General features: G+C 38.8%; 1 protein-coding gene across 1 annotated transcript in view; it reads right to left on the bottom strand.

Moving 5' to 3' along the window:
- Window positions 1–3,914, bottom strand: part of DOK6 (docking protein 6) — a 236,534-nt gene extending 232,620 nt beyond the window's left edge. Inside the window, exon 1 of the mRNA XM_042840015.1 lies at window positions 3,790–3,914. Within this exon, the coding sequence (XP_042695949.1) occupies window positions 3,790–3,855 (66 nt within the window). The 5' untranslated portion in view covers window positions 3,856–3,914. The remainder of the gene's footprint in view (window positions 1–3,789) is intronic.
- Window positions 3,915–15,179: the final 11,265 nt, after the last annotated feature.

Genomic DNA, 15,179 nt, shown 5'->3' with positions numbered 1-15,179 from the left:
GTAACACAACTATGAAAGACTCCAAAAGAACAAAGGCAGTACAGTCCTATTCCACACTACACAAATGACCTATTCTGATCTGAACAGCACACCACATTACAATCAAATTTATTTCAAAAGAGGGTCGCACAGGTCAAATGTAATGGCTGCAAGAATGAGGTATTTCCTTTATGTGGTATTAGAGAAAAGCAAAATATCAAATAGTGCAGGAATGCCAGAGCTTTGAAAGGAAAGGCATATTTGGGCTACAGAGAAACTGGATCTTAAAAAGATGTTTTAATTACAGCTCTCCTTACCGACTACAGCTTCCAAATTTCAAGGATGTTTGACATCTTCATAGAGGAATTGCTAGTATACATATGAGAGAGGCTACTACACAGATTTCAATGCAAGTTTAAAGTGTCAAGACACCATAGACATGCTTTATATACAGCCCACGCTTAACAAAGTAAGAGGACAACATACCTCCTCTAACTGGCTGGATAATTCTTCCCAGCCTAACAACATGCAGGAGCCATGACACTAACAGCAGAGGCAGATGGCAGCTCATAATAACAACAGAGGGGATGGTAATGCTCCCCCATTTTGGCATGCTGAGGATCCAACTCCAAATCAAAAGCAACATAGAAATACCAGAACATCAGAGTTTGCCTGAAAATATTAGACTCTCAGGAAGTGGAATACATTAAAATGTTTATCTTAAATAGTTCCTAGTCCCGACTTCTCAGTTCAGCATGGATGTTTGCCCATTCTCTCTGGCTGGACACATTTGCTCATAATATAAATCTAATCTGAGTGCACATGGGGAGGAGGTAGCCAGGGTAACAAGCACCCAGTGCAAGGTATAGCCATAATAAGGCAAAGGTAAATGTGGTACCTTGTAAGAAAAACAAAATCATGAAGAGTTTCTATTTCTCAAAGTACAAAATCAATAAGGAAGGTACACAGAAGAAGCCTTACAACTAAGCCTTCTGAAAACTAAATTCTTTGGAAATCAAATTCTATCTGAAAATTCACCCCAAGCCCAAGGTTCTTTAGAAGATATGCGATATGCTACCTGCTTTTGCTTTCCACTATTATGTCACTCAGCGATACCTGGAACTTCACAGACTGCATTACACTGAAGCATCTTCCCTTTGATTCTCAGCCAGGGCTCCCTCAGACACAGAACAAGAAAGGAATAAAAGCTGTACTGGAAGAATTTCCATCATGAGCTGGCTGCCAGCCTGAAGGTTAGCATTAGTTTTATTGCCCAAATCTAGCACTACAATTGGCATTAGCCACCTCAGCTCTCCTAGTTCTAATCTACATTTCAAGAGACATCAAAATATTTATAAGATGTAACCATTATCTCCCCCAAAAATAAATTAAAAAAAAAAAAAAATCAATAATTTCCAGACTGTAAAAATTAAGCATAACTAGCTTGAGAATTCTACACGTAGATAGAATTCTATTTCAAAATGATCTTACACTTGAGCTTCCATAGCCCATAGCACCCTTCCTTCCCCACCTTTTAGTATTTTTTGAAGGTTAAATAGTTTTCATTTGTTAACAAACATTTGTATCCCTTGCATTCTCTTACAAATGGCAGCTCTACTATAATTCATTAAGGTCTGCATTAGGAGACAGATATAAGGGAAAAAATAGAAACCTTTAATGTTTCACTTGGTGAATAAAAACTGCATTAATTTAGAAATTCAGTCACCAGAATCCAATTAGCTATGGATATATACTTACATATTCATACCTTTCAACCATCACATCTCATTTGAATTTCGATGCTATTTTCTACAAAATAGTCTCTATTTTACATTGTATTTAATAGATTTATTCAGATATGCATCCTCATATATCATACTTAAGCTTATGCTACCACCCGCCTGAGGCTGTGTGGTCAAAATTGTCACCCCCACACACCTCATCATGAGCAGAACATTCTCCATAGATGCTGTAAGAACTGTTTCACTCCTGCATGGTGCAGAAGGATGAGAATCTTTCTGACCGTAAACAATATCCACTCCAAAAAAAAAAAAAGCAGTTACCCATCCACGCCCCTTGCCACCCCCTCCCCCAAATATATATATAAATATATTTGTGCTTTCAAGTTATTTTAAGCTGTGCCACAATGAAATATCACCACTTTCACCGTTTCACTTTCAGAAGCCAGCAGATTACCATAATGTAAACTCTACAATTGTTGCATATATATCATACACATAGGTATATAAAAGTACCTGCATATATAGAGATGTGCACATACACCATTTCACACCCAGATGCTCTGAATTACCTTCAAATACAAACTTGCAAATCAGGCAGATTGACTCTGTCTCCAACTAATAGCACCAAGGTGTTTTGATAGCACTGCCCACCAGCAGCACTGAGCTGGAACAAGACTGACCTGCAAAGGTTAAGCAGAGGACTGCCAGCAACAATCTGAGGCTCAGGAATTGTTTCTTCAATTAACCAGTGACCAACTCTGATTTGTGGAGCAAATCCTGGGTTGCAAAACCATTAACGGCAGCACTCATTCTCTTTGGATTTACACCTTCTCTCAAACGTTTCAACTTAGCTCTATTAAAGACTCAGACCAAACTCCTCCTTGCTCTTTTGGCATTAACATCCCTGCCAAGACAAGAAAGTGCTCCAAAGGTCAGTTTACAGCTTGTCTCCCACGTTCCTGCATGCTATGTCTACGAGGAGAGCACAGCAGCCCTGGAGAGGAGGGGAGGGAGGAGGAGATAAATATTAGCACTGTGATAAGCTCGCAGTATGTGACTTGCAGGGGGCAGATTTCACATGGCCACTGCATTTCAGGGAAAGCAGGAGATGGAACCCACCTTGCTGCAGGGAAGATCAGGTAGGGACCCAGGTTTTCTCCACACAACCAGCAACAGTACAACAAGGTGAACTTAAAGCAGGGCAAACCCCAGCTCTTCTCCAGGTCTGATTCCCAGCCTGCAGGGAGCCCAGTATCTTGGGACTGCTGGCAACACCAGCAGCTGCCTGAGGCAGCAGAGGCCTTGGAGCTACCAGCTCCCTGAACCTCCTTTTTTTCCTGACACTCCAAAGAGCAGGAGAACGCTCAACCAGATAAGTCCTAGGAACACCAGAAGTTGCAAAGATCCTGACCCCTGCCCCACTGCATACACCGCACTCCAACTTTGTGCTTTTCCAAGGCTCGCTGCATCCCACCAGCAAAAGCATTCGTGGCACTCAATGATAACACGTTCTTGCCCTCAGACTCGGCGAGCATCAGCGGCCGGCACCCTCAGCCACGAGCTGCCCCAACCACGAGAACTGTCTCTTCTGCAGCCACTCGCCCCCGTGCAACCCCAGCTCCTCGAGCCCCATCCCTCCAGCTCCCCTCCGCCCTGACTGAAGACGGCCCCTTTCCACAACACTAGGGCGGGGGCAGAAGCCCCGTACAAAGTTTTGCCAGAGCCTGCCGGCGCCTCCCGCCCTCTTTCCATCAAAGCCCCCACAAAGAATGGGGCAGCCGGGGAAGGGACGCCCGTGCCGCGCGCCCCGGGGCCGAAGGGACGCCCGCCGCCGCCCGCTGACAGTGAGCCCGGAGCCGCTGACTGTCAGCGACGCCTCGAAGCGCCCGACTCGCCGCGAGATGCCGTGGCAGCACATCCCGCCAGCTCGGAGGGGATGGGAGCGAAGTCCGGCCGCTAGCAGCGGTGAGAGCAGCAGCAGGTCGCCGCGCCCTGCGTTGCCGGCCCCGACCCGGGGCACCGCCGCCCCCAGTGCCTCGCCCCCAGCGGCGAAGGAGAGCTCACTCACCCCCAGCTTTCTGCTGCGAATTTTCACGTAGCCCTGCTTGACTATATCGTTAAAGTTGGAGGCCATGGCCAGCGCTGTCTGCTTCCTCCCCTCCGCGCCCGGAGTCCTCCTCCTCCTCTGCCGCCTCTTCCTCCTTCCCCGGGCCCTCCTGGGTGCCGCCGGCCGCCGGCTCCCGAGGCGCCTCTGGCATCCAGGCAGCGGCGGGGCCGCGCTCCGCTCCGCCCCGCGCTCCTCCCGCGGGTTCCGCTCCGCGCCGGCCCCAGTAGCAGAGGGTCCTCGACTCTTGCACCGGCCCCTCGCCTCACCCCGGCTGCCACCGCCCTGCCTGCCAGCCCCGCTGCGCGGCTGCCCGCTCCTACGGCCGGGGGAGCGGGAGGGGCAGCGGGCGGAGCAGGGCGGGGATACCGCCCCCGGCGCCGCGGTCGCGAAGCCCGCCTCCAGGCCGGTCCTACCCGCAGCTCGCCGCCGCGAGCTGCCGGGGCCGCGGGGAGGCGGTGAGGGGGGCCGGGGCCTGTGCAGGGGAAGCCCTGGGCTGAGAGCAGGAGCTCGGTTCGGCCTCGTCGGCTTTGGCCGCTGGTGTGGAGATGTGAGAGCCGGGTGGCTGTGCCCGGGTGGCATAACCGTGGGGGCAGACACAGGGGGGCACCGTGCCGTGCTTGCATGCGTCCGAGGGGACATGTAGGTGCCCAATGCCGAACGCTGGAATGTCGCGTCAGTGCAGCTAACCTGGATGGAACAGATATTGAAACTACAGAAGTAGGGAATGAAAAACTTGAAAAGTGAGGTGCTATACGCAGGTACTCAGTGCCCCCTGCAGCGGTAGCCATGCCTTTCGTTAATTACACTGCTCCTTGTGGTGGATCTATAAAAAAGAATGAATTCTGAAAGAAAAATAAAAGCCAGCAAGCTAGATAATGGTTAGAAGAGATCAGGAAAAAAAAAATGTACTGAAGCTGCTTGCCTTCGGATTAGTTATGGGCAAAACAGGCAAGAATGAATTTGGACTGTTTGAGGAAAGGAAACTACAAATGATGGATAGGAGAGTGGGTGTGTTACTATTGTGCTGAGAAAATGCCCTCCATAAATGTTCTCAGTGAAGAAGTTAGGTTATTAATGAAAGTTTCATAGGTTATTATCCTACATAATCCTTTTCTGAGGCACCTCTATCTTCAAGTTTGATGTATCAGCACTTTATAGCATACATTGTATCCCTACACTTGCAAAGCACACTAAGATGAAACATGTATGAATGGTTGAAAGTTTGCCTGGTTTATTTGGGTATTTTAAATCAATAGGTAATATTCTTAGCAAATAGGATGTGAAGTTTTTGTTGTAACATTTTTGCAAATTGAACCTGTTGAATTGAACTTTCTCAGCAAAGCTTTTGTGAACTTGCTGGGGATGAATCTTGCAGCAAATAGGGAAGAAAAAAGATTATGGTATTTGGAATGATGAGGGAAAGCTTTGTAACTGCACTCTATACACATGAATGGGGAAAATGGAAAATAAAAGAAAAATCTTGATGTTTTGATTTCCATATTTTTTTTTAACTGTGATAAAAGCCTTTTGCTATCTCAACAGAATTTCACTGACAAAAATAAATAGATGGATAAAATCAGTCTTAATATTATGATCTAAAGGCTCTTGAATTTTCATTGACTGCTGTTGGCTTCCTATCTAAGTCTAACAAGTGTGAAAATTATGATTCTAGGCCAAGAAAATTCTAATTTACCAGCAGAATCCTTATTATTTTGTTTGTTCTGAATTCTTTTGCCACAGTCAATTAGTAAATGGTGAGGGAGATGGGAGACTGCCTCCTCTTTTCTAGCAACTGATGGGATGTGTTTTGGAACATTTGCTAGGAATAAGACTCAGCATTACTTTTATCCGAGAACAAATATGTATAAAACCATGCAATTCTTTATGAAAGATATCATCCAAAAAAAAAATAGACACAGAAAAAAATGCTTAGCATATATACACTTGGGCTTTCCTAGCTATTTCTAGTGAAATGTCAAAGGGATGTGCTTGAGCTTCTGCTTTGAGTGGAATATGAATTCTTCCTTAATTTCTATTTCAATGATATGTCAAGTCAGAATATTTTAGATTTTAGAGAAAAAAAAAAGAGTTATGCCTACCAGAGACTTATTTCAAGACACCTTATAACGTATTAAACATGAGCTTTGTTCACAATAAGACTAGTGGTTGTTTAAAGTACACAAAGCTCCTGAAGGATCAAAGAGGACAGGAAAATTTCCTGTCAGTTGTCAGCCAGAAAAGTACATAATCCTATTCAATCAAGTTATGAAAAGATGTATCATTCACAGATTAACCCATAAAGATTTCATCTTGTGGACTTGGTTTCACATGCAGTCCCTAAACACTTGATCATCACCTCTCAGCCACACAAAAAATTGATTTATGTATGTGTCCTTAAATTGAGATAAAAATATTGACATAAACTAGGGTTCTTTTAGCTGTATTTTGTTTTGTTATTTTTCTTTGTTTCATTGTTATTTTGGTCTTTTTTATCTTGTTTGTTTGTTTGGTTGGCTAGTTTTTAGTAAGATTATGCTTTATACCATGAAAAAAGGGGCAGCACTTCTGGACATTTTTAAGCATTTCATTCTCTGCAATAAGAGGTAACAATGCAACAGAGCTTGTGTCTCCTCAGTAATGATAAAGATAATAAGCCATTTATTCTTGAGCATATTTACTCGTATAACATCCATGAGAAGTAGTTTTGATGGTAGAGGTAATCGTATATCTATTAGTAATTTTCCAGAATTTTCATCCAATTATTGTTCTTGTGTTTTTCATTAAAATCCATGCATGAATACCTGTATTATTATTGTTGTTGCTATTATTGTTGTCATTGCTATTGTTATTATTATTTTATTACAATAAAAATACAAGAGATACACGAAATACATGTGGAATACAAAACATTTTCATTCTGCATAGCAAAGTATAAGCTATCCAGCCTGAGCTTAGTAGATGATCTGTCTGGTATTTATTTTCAGTTGCTTTAGATGACACCACACAGAACAAGCAAATATCTGTTTGCATGTGGGTCCCATGGGCAGCTCGTGCCATAAACACATAGCTCTGAATCACATGAAGATGGCTGAGTTGCCTTGATGTTTCTCCACAAATGTGATATTGTGAAATTATTCATAACACACATGTACGTTGTATTTGTATACAGATTCAGAAAGAAGATTTCACAAAGCAGAAGTGAAAAATTCTTTACCCTCTTTTTCTTTGGAAATTTCAGGGAGTTTTCTCAGAAACTCAAAAGGCATACACTCAAGGGAGCCAAATGGAAGAAGCAGGAAAGACAGTATGATTGTGAGGAATACATTGCCATGAATTAAGCCTTATATACTTTGTAAAAGATTATTTCTAGTACTCCTGCTGGTGTGAAGTCATTTCAAAACAGAAATTATTCAGCAAATCCTAAGTATTTCAAACAGAGAAGTTAATTTCTAACTATCTAACCAAAGTCCAATCAAGACTAATACAATTTTGGACAGACAATATGTATTGCCATTCACCCTTGCCAGAATGTAATTCATTTAAATGAAATTATTTCAATTGCGCTTGCTTCACAAAGTGAACAAATTCTTGCAGGATATATATTCAAGACTAACTGCATATGCATCCCATGGATTCGTGAATGATTCTCCACTGAGAGTTAACACCAGTATTCAGTTTCCAGCCAAGAGGGACTTGCACCACTCTTGTCAGAAATGAGCAGAAGCAAATCCCTCTCTCTGATTCTAGCAAAGAATACCACTTTTCTCCCTTCTTCCCTCATCAGTATTAGCTGAGTCTAAAGGAGAACCTCTGGTTAAAATACTATCGGGAAACTGGCAGTGTGTAATCAAGACATCTGACAAAAAACATGTTCCCACCTAAAGCTATTTCCAATCTAAAATAAACAGTAATTCTTATTATGATAATAGAAATTTGCATAGGCAATGCCAAGAAAGAAGCATTAGGTAATGTATTATTAATGTTTGGAAGCCTACCTTCAGCGAGGCTTCAGACAATTATTTTACTTCAACTCATAAATCACATACTAACCAGAGTCCTTTGTGAACCAGCATGAAACATAAATCACTCAGATAGACAATATTAAAAAACTGTTGTTTTCCGTGGGCATTGCAAATAGCAAAGCCATTAGTTCCTGCATAAAAAGGCATGCCTATTTATTGCTGGCTTTCTATCCAGACTCATCACATATATGCTTTCATTCCTCAAATACAAGGTAAACAGGCAGGCTAATATCTCAGACTGTTTTGTTCTGACCTATATCAGAAAGGTAAACTAAAAAAAAAAAAAAAAAAAAAAAAAAAGGTGATATAAAAAGATTCTAAGTTTAGTCTATTTCTGAAGATCTGGAAAGGAAATGTTGGGAAATGTTGTCTTCTATCAGAGAGTCACTGAGAACAAAATATTTACTCCTCTGAGACTCTCTTGATGCAAAGCACAATATTTGCTTTTTGCTCTTTGCCCCCGAAGAGGAAATCACATGGACATGGCTGGAGCCCCAGTAACTGGGCTGACAGTCTCTGTCCTGACAGATATGGTCTCTCAGAGGTAACCGCACCAGACTGAAGTACTACCTTCTCCAGATGTCTGTCCTAGGCCTTGTCAGGGAAGCAATGTGCTGTACAAAGGATGTTAAAAGTGTACATGTACTGGCTTTACTAATGGCTTTTTTAATGGCCTAAGCTGATTTATTAGACTATGAAGTGCAGCATCCGAGAATAAGATGCTTTGCTTCTACTTATGGGAGAAATAATGTTTCAGATTAAGGCAGCTAAACCTTAGAGAGCCCATTAAGTCTAATACTCCTGAAAATATACATAGCTATTAAAAGAATAATTTTCTGATTGGGTTCTGACAATTTCTAAGCATGAAACATGGTGACTACCACATAAGTGCTCTATTTAAAATATCAGGCTTTCAATTTTATGTATGATACTCCAACAATCTTCAGAAACACTGCAGAAAAACTATTAGAGTACAAAATCCCATCTTGTGAATTATTTTCAATGATAACTATCTTTAAAAACTCAAAAGTTGAATCTTTGAAAAGTACACCTTCTATTGAAGACGAACTTGAATTCTGATTCTTCAGTGTTTTCCACCATGGAAATCCGGCATTAATAAGCTATTTCTCTTTCCTGCCTCATACTTTCTATGCCTTCCTAGTCTAAAAATTATCAGAATTATCTGCTTATAATGAAAAGAACTACAGTGGAAAAAATATAATCCCAAGCTCATTATAAACACACTTTATATTTGAAGTTCACTCCCTTCCAAGAGAGAAATTAGGATATTCGTCTGACTTGTCTGGTTTTTTTTACCAATTTTGTTCTCTTAGATAACCTTTGAATCTGTTTTGATCTTTTTTTTTTTTTTCTTTTTTTTCTGAAGTGTCAAAATGATAATTTCACTTCCAAACTAAACTATATTCAGAAACAGAAAAAATACAGGAAAGATGAGTATTCTTTTTATGTTTGTTTTTTTTTTTAAAATAGGATAAACAATAAGATTTTATGAGCATGTCTTCAGATTTATACACATGAAAAAAAAGCTTAACCTAATAGAAAGAGGAACAGAATGTTGCTGAGATGCTGAGGAAAAAAATGTGACTGCTTTTAACACTAGTCTTCATCACACCTTCTGTTGCCTCATTCTTTTCGTATTGTTGCGATCCTCTCCCTAAGACAAGGGAAATGCAAAATTTAACATCCAGCATCCAGACATGCCCAAAATATCTAAGCAAAGAGGTGTACCTCTGCTTGAGTTGTCTGAACTAGCTGTGGAGATCTGAGGGAAAGAAGTAATGAAAGTTTTGGACATGCAGGAAGATACTGGGAAGAGTGTCTAAGTAGGGACCACTCTTGAGAACATCCTTGAGATCCTCGTAAGTTTGACACAGCCTTACAACTCAATATGATGGAAATAGAAAACCATGCGGTAGGTAGCAGCTTAGAAATTCTGTGAAAAAATGAATGCAGATAGAGAATAAAGACTGCAACAAGTCCCATCAGCAAGGGAAATCAAGTAAACCTTGCCCATCACATACTCAGTGTTGATCTCCTTGCCAGTTTCAGTGGCCACACTTTGGACTATATACAGCACAAGCTTCTTATGCCATGGCCAGGTATCATGGGAGGCAACTGGTGAATTGTTACTGTGGCTAGGACAGCTCAGAGGAAAGAAAGAATAAATTCATAGCAACCTAAAACTCATTGCTTTTGCTCACAAAGAAGCTGATTAAAAATCCAGCAGCAGTGGATCTCCTGCAGGAAAGTATAAAACTATATATAAAAGCTTTGTTCTTCTGAGAACATTCTAGAAATACTAAAACCTAAACAGGAGCATACTCCTAATTCGAGTGAGTGTATCTGGACTGTTAGTAACAAACTGATGTCAGATTTGTAGAGATTTCCTGTAGATATTATCAGTACCTGTAACTTTCATAGGGCTCATCTGGATGGGGACTCATAGAGGTTTACAGAAGTAGAGCTCATGAGGAAATTTATCCTTCATGAGCTTTTCTGTAGGATCTGAAAATTGAGGGTTGTTCTGTATTTTTATAAGCCTTAACCAGACCCTGTCTTAAAATCCAGTGAGAAATAGAGTACTAACCTTGAAAAGTCTTGGAAAATCATGTAGAGTAGGCAACAGGTGGATGTACAATGTGAAACAGATATAATCTCCTGCTTAACTCCAGACATGTATGTGTATTGTTTCATGACTTATTTAATCTTGCCTGAATAGTTTGTCAAAAGTTTTCATATTAAGATTTCTGACTTTCTGCAAATATTCAAATATAATAAAGGTATTATGTATATAGCTAATAGATAATTCTTAATCTTTCAAGGTTAATGTTTAATGCTATTTTAAAGTAGCTACCACAATTTTTTTCACCTGTATAGAACTACTGAAGTTATCAAAAAATGGATAGACATTTTAGAAAAATTGAGTACGAGAATATTTTTCTAAGACGAATTGTTCAAATAATGCTTTTCCGATGAGATAATATTTCCCTGAAAAATTACTATCTTATCTCATTTAAAACCATTTATGATATTTTAGGCCAAATGAGAAAATATTATCTAATATTCATTCCTTTGTCTCAAAATGTGTGTGTAAGCATGTGCTCATGCACAAATAAAAGCAGGGTCCAAAATGTACCTTATAATAGAACTGTTATCTGTTTTCATGCCCAAACAGTGCAATAAACCTGTTGTGTATGTCTATAAAATGGAGTTAAACATTTTATGAATGTTTAAAAATCATCCAGGAATCCATCAGCAACTGAGTTGCTTGACTGCATTTTTTTATAGCTTCAATTTAGTTATACAGATCTGGGCACCTAATTCATTCTTTTGTTCCAAAGACAGTAATTTGAAAGGAGTACTTTCCATGAAACTATCAGTTCAGAGCACTAAATGTATTTTCAGACTACTACGGTGATTTGATAGAAAATTCTGCGCCTATCATTTATGACTGTCAGATATGCTATTACTTGCCTATCATTTTTATTAGAAGGTGATGCTAGCATTTGCTCTTTCTGCTTGTTTTTTTTTTTCCACCACAGATAATCTGGGCTTTACCTTTTTAATATGACTATTTTAATCAGAATCAAGCATGATTATTATTTTCAAAGATGAGATAATTACAACAACTATATGATTTCCAGCAAATATTTTGTTTATTAAACATTAAGGTTTTTCTTTTTCCTCTGAATCTAGAATCTGCGCTCTAAGAACAACAGAAAATTTTGAATTATTCCTTTTCTGGAAAAGAAATTTATGTAAAAAATATATTGGTATGGATATAGATCACAGAATCACAAAATTGTAGGGGCTGAAAGGAACCTCCAGACATCATCAAGTCCAGCCCCCTGCAAAAGCAGGCCCCATACAGCAGGCTGCACAGGTAGATATCCTTACATATTTTCCGGATTGCAATTTTTAATAAATATACAAGTTTGCTACAAATTATTTCATTTATCTTCTATCAGTTCCATGCCATTTTGAGATGACTACCAGAAGCTTCCAAGTTCAAAAAGAAGAGGAACTTAAAGTTTTTTGAGTTACAGCCTTCGTGGACTTCCTCCAAAACTTGAGAAATAGATATTAATGGTGGACATGGGATCATATGTTCTATCTTCAGAGCCTGGTGAACAGGAAAGCAGTCCCATGTGGGTGACACTGTAACCCTGATAGGTAGGTTAGATTACATTTTTAACTGGTCACCATAAATTATTGAGGAAAGACACAGGTTTAACCAAGCAGAAATCAAGACAAAAGTGTAGCATCCTCTCTCATTACAGTTAAATCAGTTGCTTGTTTACCTTCTTTTCTTTTACAGGGCCCTGGAAAAATAGGGGCACTTGGATCCCAGGAATATTTTTCTTTTGAGAGCGCTGGAGGACAACCTTCAAACTCCTTCACTGTATCCTTCATAAATTATTACCTTTTATGTTCATTATATAAATATGGTATGTAATACATTAGGTTATAATTTTTTACTGGCTATACAAAGAAAATGTATAATAAATGTAGAACAGCTATGATTGTAATATATAGCCATACTATTATTAAAAGTGTCTGGCATTTGATTTCCAATTTGAATGATTCCTGAGGAACAACCAGAACATTCTAATTTAGCCAAAATACTATCTCTTTTTCAGCTTTGATTCAAGCAGCAATTGTTACACAATACTAGTTATATACTGGTGTATAACTTGTAAAATGATAGTTCCGTCTACTTGCCAAAAAAAAAAAAAAAAAAAGTAGTCCCTCAAGTGTGACCTCTAAGTGGGAAGATAGTGAAGAACATTTATCATAAAGATTTCTCTCTAGGTTACAGGAGATTTTCCCTTGTAATTTTGCATGGGATATAAGACTATTTTACAAAGATGCTTTCAGAAAAATGGATCAAACAGGACCTCTCTGCAAGTATGGTTAAAGAGAAACACATTTTCATCAGTTTTTGAATGCTTTTTTGTTTGTTTATTTTTAATAATGAACTGCACATTATTCTTTGTGCCAAAATCTAAGTTTAGAAAGTTCTTTCTGAATATTGTACTAATGGCTTGTAAGGGCTTACATATTCAAAATGTCTAATGTTTTCTGTTTTGAATAATTTTTTAAAATGTTCACATTTCTTTTATTTGCTGCAGAATGTAGAGCCCGAAAGACAGAAGTTGGTGAGAATAAGTGCATTTTTTCTGTTCATGGAACCACGTTCACATTTCAATAGAGAGGGAAAAAAAAAAAGACAAAATTTCTCTTCTCTTAACTTCTGTTCCTTGGGAAAAAATCTTGGCTATATGCCAAAACCGCACTGGCTCATTCCCAAGCCTAAGTGCTAAGCAATGGGTTAAGCAACCACATCAAATGGCCTGCAAGTACTGCAGTACAACAGGAGCAGGCCAAGGAACAGGATTGAAAGGTGGCTCTAGAAATGTCAGAACTCAGATGGATTGCACAGTCCTCAAGCTGCATCTTTTCCTAAGTGCTCAGTAGTGTGGCCTTTAGTTGCTTTGCATGATACAGTTTTTGATAGGAAATTGTTGATTGTCCTTGGATTACATGCAAAGATAGAGATAAGATTATACATGCATTGATTTTCACACATTTCACATTGTAACCCAAGTAACATGGGGCAAATGCAGAGCAATATTTTATGTTCATGCTTGTGAGTCAATTTTTGATTAGGAAGTTAGAAGCAGTGAATTAGATATTGGTATAAAATCAGTTTAAAAATTACTTTTAAAATGTTGTATTTTTTTTCCTATGTCTGTTTTCAGTTTTACTGCTGTTTAGGATTTCCTAAGTCATATTTTCTATGAAAGACCACTCCAAAAACCTCTGTTCCCATTTTTTTTTCCTTCTGGAATGACAGAGCAAAAGCTATTAGTATTCCAAAAATCTATAGGCAAAGAATCAGCAAGACCTTTGTGCATTCATGAGGAGCAGAGGAAATTCTTTTGAACCATAGGAAATCCCAAAGGCCACGATGTGGGAAAAAGCTCTTGTTCACTCTCTTCCAGATTGCATTTACCTTAACCAGTGCCTAATGTCAAGGAGAACCAAGTATGAGCATTAGTTATCCTAATGCATAATTCAATTGACATTACTTTGATCTCTTTAAAGCATACATTGAACTTACTAGTAAGAAAGAACTGACCTTAAATCCTAATTTAAATATGTAATCAGTCAGTTTAAACATAGAAGAAGGCTGCCTGAAGTAACATGAATGATAAAATAGAAGAATTCTTCTCATAATTTCTTATGCATTTCTTACATGTTACCTGGTTTGACTTTAGTGCTGTACAAACCTCGCAAAGAGCAAGGGTCACTGCATAGGCTAATGCATGCTACAAAGTAGAGAGATAAATCAGAAGAGCAGGAATGGACTTTCATTTTCAGTTCTTGAAACTTTTCATCTTTCAATGTGAACAGCCAGTATCACATTAAAAAGTTATAGCTGAAAGGACAGGCTTAAGAATTTTTGAAATGCAAATCTGGAAGACATCTACTGTCTTCTCTGTTCATGATGTGTATCTGATTTTAAGATTTGCTTTTTTGATGGATTCGATCTTACTTCTTATTAGAGATAATAAAACAAAGTAAATGAAATGTTGATTAAAAATAAGTTAATTTTATGGTGATCCATTTCAATAATAGAAATCACTCTTAAGTGAAAAGGAGTGTCCAAAAATAACTCTTCTATCAACACACACACACACACAGAAAAGCAAAAACCAACCAACCAACCAACCAACCAACCAAAAAACTGAATAGTTGTGTCTGTTCCTACTTTGAAAAAAAGTTCTACTTTAAATTTCACCTTCTTTTCTTGATCAGTTCCATCAATAAGCTGAAATACCGTTTTTCAAGTAACAATGAAACAAGTCACTTGTTTCACTTCCATTTTTCAAGTTTCACCCAAGTGGATTTCGTACCAAGCAAGATTTCAAAGATAGCCTGATGTTTGAATTCATTGAATCTTAATCAACAAAAATTGTGGTTAAATTCAGGCTCTCCAAACACAAGACCACATTCCATGCAGTATTTCAGATCAAAACAGAACAAATATCTAACTTTTTTTGGTGGTTGGGTGATAAAAAGTAAGCAATATGTAAAATACCAGAATATAAGTTAATATGAATATATATAAATTAATTCATCCAGTTAATTCATCCAATTAATTCAGCAGCTTGGAGAAGAGTTCATTGGGATTATTGTTTGGCTCAGCTTAAATTCATAACAGATTGCCAAGTATTGTAAAAATAAGTATGCTACAAAAATAAAACGGGTTATTTTCTTAACCAGAAGAGCTATACTGTCACT

This window comes from Centrocercus urophasianus, unplaced genomic scaffold (assembly GCF_019232065.1).
Source record: "Centrocercus urophasianus isolate 14NV4802_14NV808 unplaced genomic scaffold, USGS_Curo_1.0 seq_11, whole genome shotgun sequence".
NCBI lineage: Eukaryota > Metazoa > Chordata > Aves > Galliformes > Phasianidae > Centrocercus > Centrocercus urophasianus.
The sequence above is the reverse complement of the archived record's forward strand: the minus strand, read 5'-3'. Positions and strand labels throughout refer to the sequence as shown.